The 15274-nt window shown below is 39.0% G+C and overlaps 1 protein-coding gene across 3 annotated transcripts in view; it reads left to right on the top strand.

The window, feature by feature from the left end:
* Positions 1-1276: 1276 nt before the first annotated feature.
* The window catches only part of LOC139936625 (RAC-gamma serine/threonine-protein kinase-like), a 56826-nt gene continuing 42828 nt past the window's right edge, over positions 1277-15274 (top strand). For 2 of the 3 annotated variants that reach the window (XM_071931479.1, XM_071931493.1), the window contains exons 1-3: positions 1288-1480; positions 6325-6429; positions 7520-7651. In XM_071931479.1, the coding sequence (XP_071787580.1) occupies positions 6339-6429; positions 7520-7651 (223 nt within the window). In that variant the 5' untranslated portion in view covers positions 1288-1480; positions 6325-6338. Of the gene's footprint in view, positions 1481-6324; positions 6430-7519; positions 7652-15274 lie in introns of all 3 variants that reach the window. The other variant, XM_071931486.1, reaches the window with a different exon arrangement.

Consider the following 15274-nt stretch of genomic DNA (forward strand, 5'->3'; position numbering starts at 1 on the left):
TTAGTACAAGCAATTCGTACCCACTTTTCAAATAACATCTGCTCCGTTAAGTTGTTCCATTATTTGTGTGGAATATCTATAATGTTTTTGAAATTAAGGACGAATACAAAATGACGAATATAAAACCCACATACAGGCTTATCTACTGATGATGTTATAAAGAGAGACAACGTGTCATAATAGGCGCGTGTAGGTGTGTACCAATTAGGAAGTTAGTGAAGAAATAATACAAAAATGTTTATGATTTCCAGAAATCCTTTCTTCCTTTTTTCTTAGAGATAGGATATTTTATATATGGAGATTCATCCACGAATGTATAAACTCGAAAACGCCCGGGTCAGAGTATACGCACGGAGTGTTCTGTCCGTCGGAGATTCGGGCTGGAGGAGGAAGATTCCAAAGAGGGCGCTATCAGATGAATTTTGTACACAATTTGCCATATGGGGGGGACATAATTTCCGGGGAACCATGGAGCAAAGTAGTTAATTGCTCCATGAGGGAACCGAATCTCCTGCCACAACAATCCAAAATTGGGTCAAACTTACGCAATCCGAGTCAGTAAAATCCAATTTCTAAAAAACACTTCCGAGCTGACCTAGAAATGGGTCAGCTGACCTAGAAATGGGTCAGCCCCCTTCCCCCGGCCATGGGACCCGGAATTCGGGAAACTCTCACCCGGGAGTTTAGCGAATTACTGAGACCTCTGTTAGGATTCTACCAGAGCAGCATAGCGCCCTCATGTGTTTTGGCAAATACAAGTGGAGGAATCCCAGCGTAAAACCATAGGAAAAACACATTCACACTGAGCTAAAAGCTATTACATTATAAAAGGTGAACAATATGGTTTATTCTAATGCGCCTCGGTTTATTTCTGATTTTAATTTGAGCCTTTTCTTTATTAATGTATTCAATTACTTTTCTTTCTGGCTCCGAGCCTTACTCAGCAAAAATAGGTCTAAAATGTAATGAATTATTTGTTTGCGTCAAATTAATCTATCTTGTCAAATGTCATACTAATTCTTTCTAGAATAATATCATGTTTTTTTGCAACGTATATAAATTATGCTAATAAAGTGAAGAGAAAAACATAACGTGGAACCCACGCACCGGCCCATTCGCGCAGACTGCACACCCATCATGCCCAGCACCCAAACCTAGGTTTTCCCGTCAGCAGGAGTCACTGGTACTCGGTAAAAGACTGTGTACACAAACGAATACACATGGAACCACTGATCCAGCCATTAAAATGCAATAGCTCCCCGTAAGTGACGTCATTCATGTGCAAATCGTCAACAAGGAAGAGTTTAAGAGCGGAAGGGATCTTAACAAACAAGGGCTCTGGCAGCCTTCGAAAGTAAGTTATTTCAGTGGAAAGGTTAGCTGGTTTTTGGTGTACTGTAGCTTTAAAGAGTCATTTCATGTCTCGAAGATCAACATAAACCGTGGAAGTGTTGTACGAGGACCGAACTTTGAAGCTGTGGTAAGTAACAAAGTCCGGGTGGTCTTATGATTCGATTGGGACTGTCCATGACTGTGGTTTTCCCGTAACTGGTCACCGTGTGAGGTCTCAGGTGTAACACTGTGGCCGTTCGTTACTGAAAAATCGTGCTGATTCTATTGTATCTGTCACATTCTACGATCTCTAATAATTGAAAAGGGTAGTCCAAACTCTCACATGTGAATGATGAGCCGTGTTACAGATTACCATGTAAAAATGTAAATTTCACATAAAAAGTCAAGATTAGACCTAGCAAAGAACAGTGACAGACTGAGGTCATGGCTGGTCTTTTCTCCACATTGTATTGTACATCATGTACATTGGGAACCGTACATTGTTTTGTACAGTGTTGATATTGGCAATTGCTACATCTAATCATGCCATGAATGATGATCGACCATTACTTCTAGAAACTATAAGGCTCCCCCGTGAGCCTTGAAGGGGTCTAATAATTTGGGCCTCCTTTAATGCTATACGTTTTTCAAATCAGCGTTGATAGGTGAAAGTTTTATGACCGTTAGCCAGCAATAACTAAAGTTTCTTTTGTACTACACTACCAAAACTTTCCCCACATACTCAATATACATTCATATTGCTTGCATTTTCTTTTTGTTGAGTGAAATTAAAAAACATCGTCAAAAAAAGCAATTTTCTGCTCGGTACTCAACTCACTGTTTTTCTGCCACATCGCACGTTTTTTGACTTCTCATATGCAGCCTACTACAAGTAGATGGACGAACTGCCGAGCCGCGGCCGAGTCAGACAAAACCATTCTGTGAGAGGGGTGTTACGAACCCGTGCGGCAGTGCATGGGCGCTTTATGCTTGAACGGCCGGTATTATTGTAAACAAACAGCGCACGCACTGCCACACGGGTTTGGAACACCCCTTTCACAGAATGGTTTTGTCCGACTCAGCCGCGGCTCGGTAGTTTGTCGATCTACATGTAGTAGGCTGGTGCCCGATTTATAAAGCATTGAGCATATTGAGAAGTCAAAAAACGTGCGATGCGGCAGAAAAACAACAGTGAGTACCGAGCAGAAAATAGCATTTTTTGACGATGTTTTTTTAATTTCGCTCAACAAAAAGGAAATGCAAGCATTATGAATGTATATTGAGTATGTGGGGAAAGTTTTGGTAGTGTAGTACAAAAGAAACTTCAGTTATTGCTGGCTAACGGTCGTAAAACTTTCACCTATCAACGCTGATTTGAAAAGCGTATAGCATCAAGGAGGCCCAAAAGGGGGAGCCTTATAGTTTCTAGAAGTAATCGACCATTAACTTCTAGAAACTAGGCTCCCCATGAGCTTATATAGGCCCGGGGTCTAATATTTTGGGCCTCCTTAAATTAGTGCTATACGTTTTAAAAATCGTCGTTGATAGATGAAAGTTTTACGATCGTTAGCCACCAAAAAGTGAAGTTTCCTTTGTATTACACAACCAAAACTTTCCCCACACACTCAATATACATTCATAATGCTTGCATTGCCTTTTTTTGTTGAGTGAAATTAAAAAACATCTTCAAAAAATGCAATTTTCTGCTTGGTACTCACTGTTGTTTTTCTGCCGCATCGCCCGTTTTTTGACTTCTCAATATGCTCATCGCTTTATATTTTGGGTCACCAAGCGCTGTACACGCGGGCACCAGCCTACTAGAACGACGAACCGCCGAGCTGCGGTCGAGTTGGACTAGACCATTCTGTGAAAGGGGTGTTGCTAGGCAGTGTGTGGGCGCTGTTCGTTTACAATACCCGCCGTTCACTCATAAAGCTTGCACGCACTGCCTTGTAACACCCCTTTCACAGAATGGTTTAGTCTAACTTGGCCGCGGCTCGGCAGTTCGTCAATCCAATAGGTTGGTACTCGCCGTTCAGCGCTTGGTGACCAAAAAAATAAAGCGTCGAGCATTATGAGAAGTCAAAAAACGGGCAATGTGGCAGAAAAGCAACAGTGAGTACCGAGCAGAAAATTGCATTTTTTGAAGATGTTTTTTAACTTCACTCGCCAAATTATTAATAATATTATTAATAATTATGAATTATTATTAAACTTCACTTATTGGTGGCTAACGGTCGTAAAACTTTCATCTGTCAACGTCGATTTTAAAAACGTATAGCGTTATGGAGGCCCAAAATATTAGACCCCTATAAGGCTCACGGGGGAGCCTTATAGTTTCTAGAAGTAATCGACCATGTACCATGCCATGAACATACATTTATGAACAACAATACACCGTACACTGACGTGATTCCCTGTATCAATCTTTCCAATCTACATGATTGATTGAGTTTTCACATGGTAACTTATCACCTCACACTTAAAAATGACCAGTAGTGTCTGCAATTCCCTCCACCTGTAGTGTGCAAACTGCTATGGGACTGCAATTGGCTTCATTGAGGTTTGCTTATGTTTTTTAAGGCGTTATAAGTAGTCTTTAGAGCAGCTGCCAGGGCAGTAAGTGCGTTATTTTGCCTCAGTAGGTAATTGTGTTAAGTGACGTGTCATGGCCGGATGGTCAAGCCTGTTAACCAGTGTACACAAATTTATCGACATTCAAGCCAGCATTCAACTTTCAAGTTTAGTATGATTTACCTAACTAAGAATCAATATTGTAAATAATTGTAAATATCAAGTATTTGTAAATAAAACTGTGTTGTATGAAAAAATATTTGTCATCCCCTCCTCCTTCATGCCGAAGTTCTAACATAATGGTCAACCCTTTTCCATCTTTTTAGGTCTAAGATAATGGTCAACCCTTTTCCATCTATTTAGGTCTAAGATTTAAAATACTCCAGTCTGACGGTTTAATGATCCATATAGACTGTATTGAATAACCCCTTTCATCAGGCCTGGAATTTCGTCATTTTTAGGGCAAGGCCACTTTGGCCTTCGATAGGTGCAAATTTTGAAGGGCACCAAGGCCAAATGAAAGGGCACCAAGGCCAAAACTATTTTTTTTTTCAAGGGCACGGAGGCCAAAGATTTTAAATGAGCGATATATGCAAAAATAAAAATGCACTTTTAATTTTATATAATGAAAAAAATAATTAAAAAAAAATCCTGGACGATCTTCAAATTGCGCAAATAATTTCTCTGCACTATCTTCAAATTGCGCAAAATATTTGTATACGATCGGCAGATTGTGCACACCATTCCTGCACTATCGGCAAACTGCGCAAACTATTTCCTGATGCAATTGCACAAATTATTCCTGTACGACGATCGGTGAGTGCACAAACAACAAAACCACTGCTAAAAATACTCTTTGTGTACGATTGCCGATAGATTTGCGTCCAACTATTTTTCTTATCCTGCTTTCCGCTTGGTCTTGCCAGTCCTCTGAATGCAAGGTTTGTTAGACTTAGCTCCAAGTATGCGATTTTGCGGTTTAGTCGTCCTGATAGCAGATACATTATTGCCTGAAACAGCGCCCTCTTTGAATAACCACAGTCTCAGACTTGAAAAAGGCTAAATGTTCATCGGCTAAAAATATAGTCAGGTTGCCTTGCCACACAGAGAAAAAATGCATGCAAAATTCTATTACAAAAAAGCAGACTTCAGGTTACCAGCCGCCGTGCATGTTTTTATGTGGTGTGAAAAGATCGTGGCCGCGTGGTAAAGTTTGGTTGTGTTGTGTTCGCTTCGTTCGGTGGCTGCACTGGATGCTTCGGTGTGGATTAATTCGCGGCACGATCAGGCTGAAGTGGACCTTGGATTTTAAGGTGAAAAGGGCACTACGGCCATTGGGGAAAAGGGCACGGCAAACTTGGCCGTGATGTTTGGTTATTTTCAAGGGGCATCACGGCCACTTGAAGGGCAACGACGGCAATGGCCGTCGTAGCCGCCGTGAAATTCCAGCCCTGCTTTCATGCTATGAAAGTCGCCATCTTGTAGGTCAAACTGTATGCGCGTCTACACGCGTGCATCAAAGAAACACGCAGCATTCCCGGTTTGATTTCTACGGCACAAGTACGCACACACACACGCACATGCTCGCAGACACCAGCTTGTAGGGCAAATATTTGAAATGTGACATCATATTCAATGCGATCCATAGGCAGATTCACACAATGCAGAAAGGTTTTTGTTTGCCCTTGAGTCTGGTTGACATTTGGATGTTTTAAGACTCATCTGCTGCAAGCTGGTTAGCCCACTCAATTTTCTTGATCTTGCTCAAAGTTCAGACAGTTTTTGGAATTATGGGGGTGTTTTTTATTTGAGATACCGGAAAAAAGCTATTACAGACAGGAACAGTGAGTGTGATTAGCAAGCGGTAAAAAGTCAAGTCCATAGTCTATAACGTAGCTAAAGTCTCTATAACTGTTCTTGGGTCTCATCTTTGCTTATGGTTGAACGTTAATGGAGTGTGAATATACATGTAAGAAACTAATCCAAGACGACAAGGAAACATTAATGTTCTGTGTGTTTATTTTGAATACTTACGTGGACTTTAGCCTTGCTACGTTTTGCACAAAATGTCAATGCAAAGCCAAAGAAATGTCATGTTCAATATGTTGGAGGATAATTAGCATTCAAGTATCACCACAATATGCAAGGGTTTCATGTTTGTGCATCAGGGGGGGGGGGGGAGACTGTCAAGTGTCAAAGATAAGATCATTCAATAAAAATTATATTTGCACAAATCCATCCTTTAACCATGCTGTGAGTTATCAATCATAAGAAACTGATTTTCTCTATGCTGGAGCAGACATGTACTCCAGCTATAGCTTGACATCTCTTCAAGTGGTGAATTTAACATTGGATGTCTTTACATTATACATGTACAGTAATTCTTTTTTGGTTTGTTGTTACTTCTCCTCGTTTTAGTTTAGTGATCCAGGATGCTAGCCTCCAACCTGTCTCCAGCGGCGGATGGTGAGGATTCAATTGGTAATCACACAGTTGTTAAAGAAGGATGGGTCAGCAAACGAGGTTAGTGCTCAAGAAGATTTTTGGTTTTTATTATAGGGCAGTCATCCCTTGCAGGCGTGTATGCTTCGTTTTTGAAAGGGAAAGTGCACCATGAGATTTTCTCCATGGTAAAGGGCACCCCATGAGGAAATTATAAATTTGTTCTGGGGCATTTCAAGGGCACCAAGGCAATGACCAGGGGACATGGAAGCAATCGCCTCTGTTGCCTTCAGTAATTATTAGGCATGCCCTTGTTTGTTTTCCACATTGAAATCAATGTAACCGATTGAGGCGTGTATGACTAAATGGTCTGGCCCCCTTTGTCATTAGTGAGAATCAGTGCAAAGTAGTCGATGGGCACCAGATGCAAGGTCTACTAGAGACTATGAGGTTTCCGTCATTATTTCTGCCGCGAAGAAACTTTGTTCTCGTTATACAGCACATTGTACACAGTATGAGACTAAACATCGAAATGATCCTTACTATTGAGACAGAATTTGATAAGTTATGGCCTTTTTTTATGTCTTTTTTTATGACAATGGCCAATGAGCTTGAGTTTTTGAAAAGATTTTGTAACATTAAACATTTTATGGAATTGATTAAGGATAAGTTCTGTTTAACTGGTAAGTTTTTGAACAGAACTAGTGCTACACAAAACCCATTTTTATTAGTCATCAACATGTCATCCTTCGGATATACGAGATGTTCAATTGCATTTCTCCAGCTAATTCTATCACTATGTCATTGCCTCCATATCTGAACTGATTTGTTGTTTACTGATCTTCGCTTTTTTTTTTATAGGAAATTTTGTTTTTGTTCCCCCGCCCAATTTTCTTTATATTATATAATAGTAGCTAATATCAAGGCTTGCTTGGCTGGGCCTTAACATTTGAGCTGTTGTTCTAAGCAATAGGGGCCTATCAACTTAACAAAAAAAGAAAAATTCCACTCTAAATTGATCCTGTGAAATGAAGTCATCAATTTCCTTCTTCATTTGTGATTTTTCACGATTTCAGAAATCTTTCTAGGGACCACCATCACATGTTCTCTGTGGTTCCTTGTACATCTTCTCACAGTTTTTTGTGCTAACCTCGTTTTTGTTTCTTTGCAGGAGAGTACATAAGAAACTGGAGGCCGAGGTACTTCCGGCTGATGTCCAATGGCAACTTCCTTGGCTACAAAGATAAGCCTACAACTCGTACTGAGTGTCAACAAAAAGTCTTAAACAACTTTTCAGTTGCAGGTAGGTGGAGTCCCTTTTTGATACCTTTTGTAGATCATGTTATTGGCCATGACAGTAATCCCTTCTCACTGTGAATGAAGATGTTAGTCGTCAATTTTTTTTAGAAAAGAGTGAAAATCGCTAAGCGATATTTTTTTCAGGAGAGTCGTGTGGATACCAGTCTTGATAAACACGTTGTACATGTACATGTACATGCTAAAATATTTGTTGAGACATTTGTTACAAATTTTTTCAAAAACCTCAGCAAGTAATACTTTAAAAGCCTGCAATTCGCGCATATTGGCCTATTATGCTTAGCTTGTGCCCTGGTCTTGTTATACCAACAAACTCTACTGGCTTCTCATGTCAGCCCAACACTCTCCTGATGTTTTGATAAGAATTTTGCTGATCTCAGCACAGACTAACAAAAGACCTGTAAAAAATCAACAAAACCTATGGACTGCTTATTTATTCATTCACGCATGCGTACAGACCCTGTTGGTTGGCAAAAGCCATAGAGTTGTGCACTAAGCAGACGCGCAAAGGCGTCTGCGTCACGCAGCCATTACCAGTGTACAAAACAGCGCGATGTTTCCTCATTTTGTCAACCAAAACGTTAGTGCGCATGCGCTATGTGCAATTTACATATTTCATGGGAAGGGTCTATTGCCCCCATTGCCTCTGGGATTGGTTATTGCCTTGGTGCCCCTTGAAATAGTCCAGCTCCCAAAAATAATTTCTCATAAACAGGTGCCATTTTAGGGGGGGTGCCTTGCCCTTACTACAACATCAAACTATCAGACCTGCTATCAGATTACAAGACTTTCCTTCATACAGTTGTCTACCAATATTGTGGATTCCGTGTATAAAAACATTCCCACCCTCTGTTGGTCTTTGGAGGTGAAGGAACATGAAGCTGAAACTGCAGATTCTTTAGTATTACAAACACTAATGCCTGGCCTGGAAGTGATTGCATTTCCCTCAGCAGAGTCTTCTAATAACTTGATGGGGAGAAAAACAATAATCTGAGTGGACAAATTGAGTTTTCATGCATGATTTGTGAATTGCCGATGTGACTGTACATGTATGTGGTATTGTTGTGGATGAGCTAAATTGAAACTCTGGATTGGTTTCCTAAATCAGATGCAATACATGGGTGTATTCCATAGTGCTGTATAAGATTTGAATTTCAAATGTGTAAAAAACACCCTTTGTTTAAAGGCAGTGGACACTATTGGTAATTGTCAAAGACTAGCCTTCACAGTTGGTGTATCTCAACATATGCATAAAATAACAAACCTGTGAAAACTTGAGCTCAATCGGTCGTCAAAGTTGCGAAAGAAGAAAACACCCTTGTCACACGAAGTTGTGTGCATTTAGATGGTTGATTTCAAGACCTCAAGTTCTAAACTTGAGGTCTCGAAATCAAATTTGTGGAAAATTACTTCTTTCTCCAAAACTATGGCACTTCAGAGGGAGCTGTTTCTCACAATGTTTTATACCACCAACCTCTCCCCATTACTTGTCACCAAGAAAGGTTTTATGCTAATAATTATTTTGAGTAATTACCAATAGTGTCCACTGCCTTTAAAGGAACACGTTGCCTTGGATCGGTCAAGTTGGTCTTTGAAAAGCGTTTGTTATAATATGCATATTGGTAGAAAGATGCTGTAAAAGTAGAATACAATGATCCACACAAACATGCCTCGAAATTGCACGGTTTTCCTTTTACCTCGTCGACTAACACGGTCGGCCATTTATGGGAGTCAAATTTTTGACTCCCATAAATGACCGACCGTGTTAGTTCGCACAGTAAAAGGAAAACCACGTAATTTTGAGGCAAACATGTGTGGATCATTGTATTCTACTTTGAAATTATCTTTCCAACCATATGCATTTTATGACAAACGGTTACAAACGCTTTTTTATAGACCAACTCGTCCGATCCAAGGCAACGTGTTCCTTTAAGCATAAGGCCCAATCCTTGGAGCTGCTCAAGCAGAAAATATTGCTCAAAAACGTCTTTACTAAGCACAAAACTAGCAGAATACCAGTCACCGATTGTACATCTAAAATGGTACTTCAGCAAACAACCTTAATCTGGTTAGCAAAATATGTATTGTACTTAGCTACTTTGTGCTTGACAGCAGCTCTAAAAAGTGTGCCCTGCAATTAAAACATGATTCTTCCTGGTGATTTGCAATTTGTAATTTATGTATAAACTGTAATTGCCATTACCCTAACAACAACAACAACAAGAGCTGCGATAACAGCACACCTGTTAAACAAACCTATTGAGCCGAGTCTATTGTGATGGACTGATATTAGCATTGACTGAAGGGTCAGCGGATTCAGGGTTGTTTTTCTGTACACTACAGAGGTGTCAGTACCAAAGCAATACAAATGTAAAATACTGTGTTACATATTGGACCATGGACTCCTAGACTGCTGTTCATTTTGAGATAGACAGATCTGCACTGCAGCTTATGCTAGAAATTAGTAATAGAATAGTATACAAATAATTAATGTTTATGAGTGCAATGGTGCGAATATGTTCATGAGTTGAAAGATGGAATGTTCTATTCAACGAGGCGGAGCCAAGTTGAATGGAACTTTTCATTTTTCACCGAATGAACATATTTGAACTATTGCACGAATGGAAAAAATTCATTATTTGTTTTATATAACATCCAAGTAGATCTTTGTCATTGTCAGGCCTGTGAAATCTCCGCTTTAAAGCGGATTTCCGCTCGTTTTAATTTTCCCAGTCCGCATTTTTCTTTGGTTCCGCTTTTTTCCCGTTCCTTGTTTTTCTTGCGGGCTCCGCTTTTTTCCTGTGATGTTTTTATCTTCTTTTTTTTACATCCGAAATAGATTGTCAAAAGCAGCACGTACCTGGAATCGGGCAGCACTTTAATTGCGATTTGATTTTGACATGTGAGTCGGGGGCTAGACCCAGTACAATGCTCCGTGTTGGTCTTTCATTGGAGCCGTTGTTGTTAATTTTTCGTTTAGCACGATGTATATTTTACATGTACTTCAATGTCATTGTTTCATTGCACCAATAGAGGGCGCTTTACTAAAAAGGCAACACCTTGAGACAAGATTAAGCACACATGGTTTCCCCCCACGTGACGTACAGTGTGTATTTTTTTTGCGACAAGTAAAATAAATGGCAGTCGACGACGAGGACTCATCGCGCTTGTGGATTTATTCATAAAGGAATGCTACAAAAATATCTTGAAAATGATGATGTATAACACATTGTTACATGTAAGAATTGTGGCCTATGTTTCTATGAATGTGTTGTCTACGCTTCAGTTTTTAATTAAAGCCTTTTAATACGTTCGTAGTGCTGGCCCAAAATCCGGACAACAATTTTCCGCTTTTTTTTCGTGACCCATTCACAGGCCTGCATTTTTTTTGGAGGATACAACTTTCAAAATAAACAAAGCGTAGGCCTACAATTGTGAAATTAAACCCGTTTCTTTTCGCTCGGCCTGTTTGACAATGTGCATTCTGAAAAGCTGTTTTGAGACACGCAGTTGCCGAATGCTAGTATGTGCATTGTAACACTGCTGTGTTATCAAACCCACATGCACTCAGTGATGTTTTTTGCTCAGCGTGCAATAGTATTTTTCGGATGGAACGAAAAATGCACGCTGAGTGACGTAGGATGGTAAAAGTACTTTTATTTGCTAACACGTGACAGACAGTCCTCCAATCAAATGACAAGGATCTGCTTGGGTGTTATATAATACAACATATTTACATTTTTAGCACTTAATGCTTGTATTATGCGTGTTGGGTAAAAAAAAAATCAATGACTGAATAATTATTTGAGTTTTGGGGTACGTTGCCTGATGCATGGTCGTCAGTCATTGCCTTGGTCCCCCCTTGATATGTTTTCCAGAACATACACTTTTTCCATTTTCTTCATTGAATGCAGAATGATTGCACGTTTACTATATAATGGAAAGTCATACTTGCCCTTACATGAATGAAGAATTAGGTCAGGGTACGAGGAGAAGCAATGCATAGTTCATTCGGCCTGTTTGACAAGGTATTAAGATGTTTCTCTTTGGGACCAAAATATGTTATGAAACCTCTCCTTTTGTGTTCACATGAATGCCCCCATCACCATGGACACTATAAGTAAATACTCAAAATAATTGTTGGCATAACAACTTGCTAACGAGCAATGGAGAGCTGTTGAAACATTGTGAGAAACAGCTACCTCTGAAGCAATGTAGTAGTTGAGAAAGAGGTAATTTCTCTCTCAAATTATGCATTGAAACCTCACAAAGTACACACATTGTAATGCAACAACAGTGTTTTTTCTTTCAATATTCTCTTGCAAAATTCCATGACCAATTGAGCCCAAATGTTCACAGGTTTGTAGTTTTGTGCATGTTGGGATGCTCCAAGTGAGAATACTGGTCTTTGACAATTAACAAACTTGTCCAGTGCCTTTAAACTGTTCATTGAATCCCATCTTTTTTTTATATCATTATAACTTTATATAAACAACAGCAAAACATGTCACCGTTATCTTCTTAAATTCTCATAATTTACCTGCTCCTATTTCAGGAATTGTTCACATTAATTTCCATTGTTAATATTTTTTGGGGGAAAAGTCAGTAATTTAATTTAGTGACACCACAGTTCCCTTTCCTTTATGTTATGAAAATGTAACTGGATAGTCCCCTAAAGACCATAAACACAGGTTGTATCGGGCTGGGAATTCTTGGCGAGTTGGCAGTTATATAAATTCCATTTTTTAAATTAATTGTTTATGAAATAGATCTTTGGCAAGCTACCACATCTTTTGTCTTGTTCCCTGCACATTTGACAATGTATGCACCAGCAGTGCAGCCTTACTGGTGACTTGCCTTCTGCAATATAGGTACCAGACTATAAATTCTCCTTCCAGCTTCACTCTGTTGACATTAGTTTGAATGTTCTACCTTCTGCATAACCTTATCATAATGGAAACACATGTAGTTCATATTTGTATTGTTTGAGTTTTTTTTTTGAATAATAGCTCACTCAAACTTGATTTTACAGTTGATGTCATGTTTGTGTGCATCATTATTTGAGTGCTTCTACATGTACTGTTATGGTCCTCAAATTATAGCAAATAGTGGTAGATATGTTATTAGGCACCAAGATTAATCCAAGTGCTTCCAATTTTATCCTTGCATACTTGACTGACCTATTTGTTCTCAAGTACTCACACCCATGCTTTCATCATCAATACTGAGATATTATAGAGAAAGGAATCCAGCCTTCACCTAAAATTGGGAGAAAATGGCCATTCCTTATGCAAATTGCCCCAATCTTGGCCTTGGTGCTCCTTCAAAAGTTTCACTTAGACATGATAGAATTTTTAAGATTTTCAAATAGAAGTGCCCTTTGCAAAATGAAAATGGCCCTGCCCTCTCAAGATGAAATTTCAGGCCTGTAATAACGTTAACTTGTGGAAAGTGAAAGGAAATAGATGTAATAAGTTATTGACAATTGCACAATAGTGGAAGGGTATAGGATTTGGATTTCTTCACAATCCACCGTCCCTAAAAAAGGAAGAAGAAAACATTTGAGAAGCAACTACGTCATTTGAACAATAGTTTTTAAGAGGAAACAATTGTTACTTCCCTGCAATTTTGGAAACGATGAAAGCTGTTTGTCGGATGTGAAACTTTTACATAAATTGAACAGTCATCATCACTAAGTGAAAGATGTAGGCTAAAGTAAATTATTCACAATTCAGCATGAGGAGGTTAGGAATGCAAAAATCTACCTTCAAGTTTCCACCATCCAACAAATAATGAGCCATATAAAACCAATTAAGCACTGAAGCGAAAATGAGGAAATGAATTAACTGCTAATTTTGCAACAAAGGAAGCTGTACAAAGAAGTACGTGCACTAAACAGCCTTGATCTCAATATAGAATTAGTTAATTATGTATGAACTAACAACCTTCAGGTACTTTGTAAAAATTTAAAAAAGGAAAATTTCACGCTTTCACTGCCATTTATATACCATCTCACAATGAACTATACAAATAACAATTTCATCCAAAGGATTGCCATTGAGGTTGGTGTTAGGGTAAACAACAATACTTTTTGTTCTCAGATATTTGTATTTGAAAAGTTTATGTTCAAACAAAGCCAGAAAAACAACCATGTCTTGAAGTGTGGAAGATGTAAAATATGGATTTTATGGTTAAAAGGAAAATCCACAAAGTAACATATTGAACTGAAATTTGGTTTGGCTGTCAATAATTTTGTTCTCTTTTTGCAATTTTGTACCACCCTTTAAGGATATTTAAGTCAAAGTAGTTTGAAGTGACACACATGTACTGTGGTAATAATTGGAATGTGTCATTTCATGAAATAAGAAATGTTGCTTTTATTTTGGTTTAGTGAACTCCGAACACAAACCTAATTGTTGTTATAGTTGCATACACATTCATTCAGAATCATGTGTTCCGTCTCTTACCCAACTCTGCAAAAGCTCGCCTTAAACCATTTAATTCACCAATAGACTGATCCAGTAGGCTCCGCCCACGACGCACGTGTGAGCAAGAACATGTGGGGCTCTCCAATGCCTTTCCGCACAACTCTGCCGCGCGCGCCAAGCACACGCGCACGCATGTCGGACCTTAGTGTCGGACCTTCGTTGCGTTGTGATTGGTCAATACGCAATGAGGCGGAGCTTAATGGATCGGTCTATTGTCTCAAGTTTGAGATATTAAAACTTAAGCAGTCACTTGTAAGCAAGTCAATGTACATGTAACAGACATTCAATCTTATTCTCAAATTGCTATTTAAAGGGTACTTGGTTCTATGAACATATTGATGTGTTTCACAGAAAAGTTGCAAGGAGGTTGGGAAATTTTCCACATTTTTTTGATTGGTATAATAAACTTGGTTTCCTATGGGAGTAGATTTTGATTGCTCATGTTGATGTCAGTGTGCTTATCAAGGGCCTTTGCACTTTGCACAATTGAGTTTCCTTTTACTGTCTATTCAAAGAAATCTGTTTGGACTCAGTTTAGCTGGAATGAATGAAGGATGGAACATTATCAGGAGGAAGTGAAAATCAAAGATATCTACATCAAGGTTTTGCCTGGGCCCAGTTTCATGTCTCTGCTTACCACCAAAGTATTATGGCATCCTGTTAGGCTTGTGATTTCTATAAGCTATAAGCACAGAATTCCATGGTAACTTGGTAAGCAGAGCCCAGGTCTTACATAAAATCAATTATCACGGGAGGTGGTGACAGTGAGTGATGTGTAAAGGAACCCTGACTTTGCTTCTTCTCTTCTCTAAAAACAGATAATGCAACTTTAAAGGGAAGTTATAGTTTGATAATAACTCCTAAAATTAATGCCAATAAAAGCTTTTGGTTAGAAGATGGCCTAGTTAGAAGCTTACAACATGTTTGCCTTATTGTAACACAATCGAACGGTTAAAAACAACCAAGGGTATACCCTGTCTTTAATAAAATTTGCATCAGGGATATCAAATATTAATTTGTTTTCGACCCTACATCAATGTGTGATATGCACAGTCTACTGGATGCTTTCCTGAGTCATGGAGGAAAACACTCCACAGGCAGACATCATCGGTTTTTCCGAC

Source organism: Asterias amurensis, chromosome 1, assembly GCF_032118995.1.
Source record: "Asterias amurensis chromosome 1, ASM3211899v1".
In the NCBI taxonomy this organism is placed as follows: Eukaryota; Metazoa; Echinodermata; class Asteroidea; order Forcipulatida; family Asteriidae; genus Asterias; species Asterias amurensis.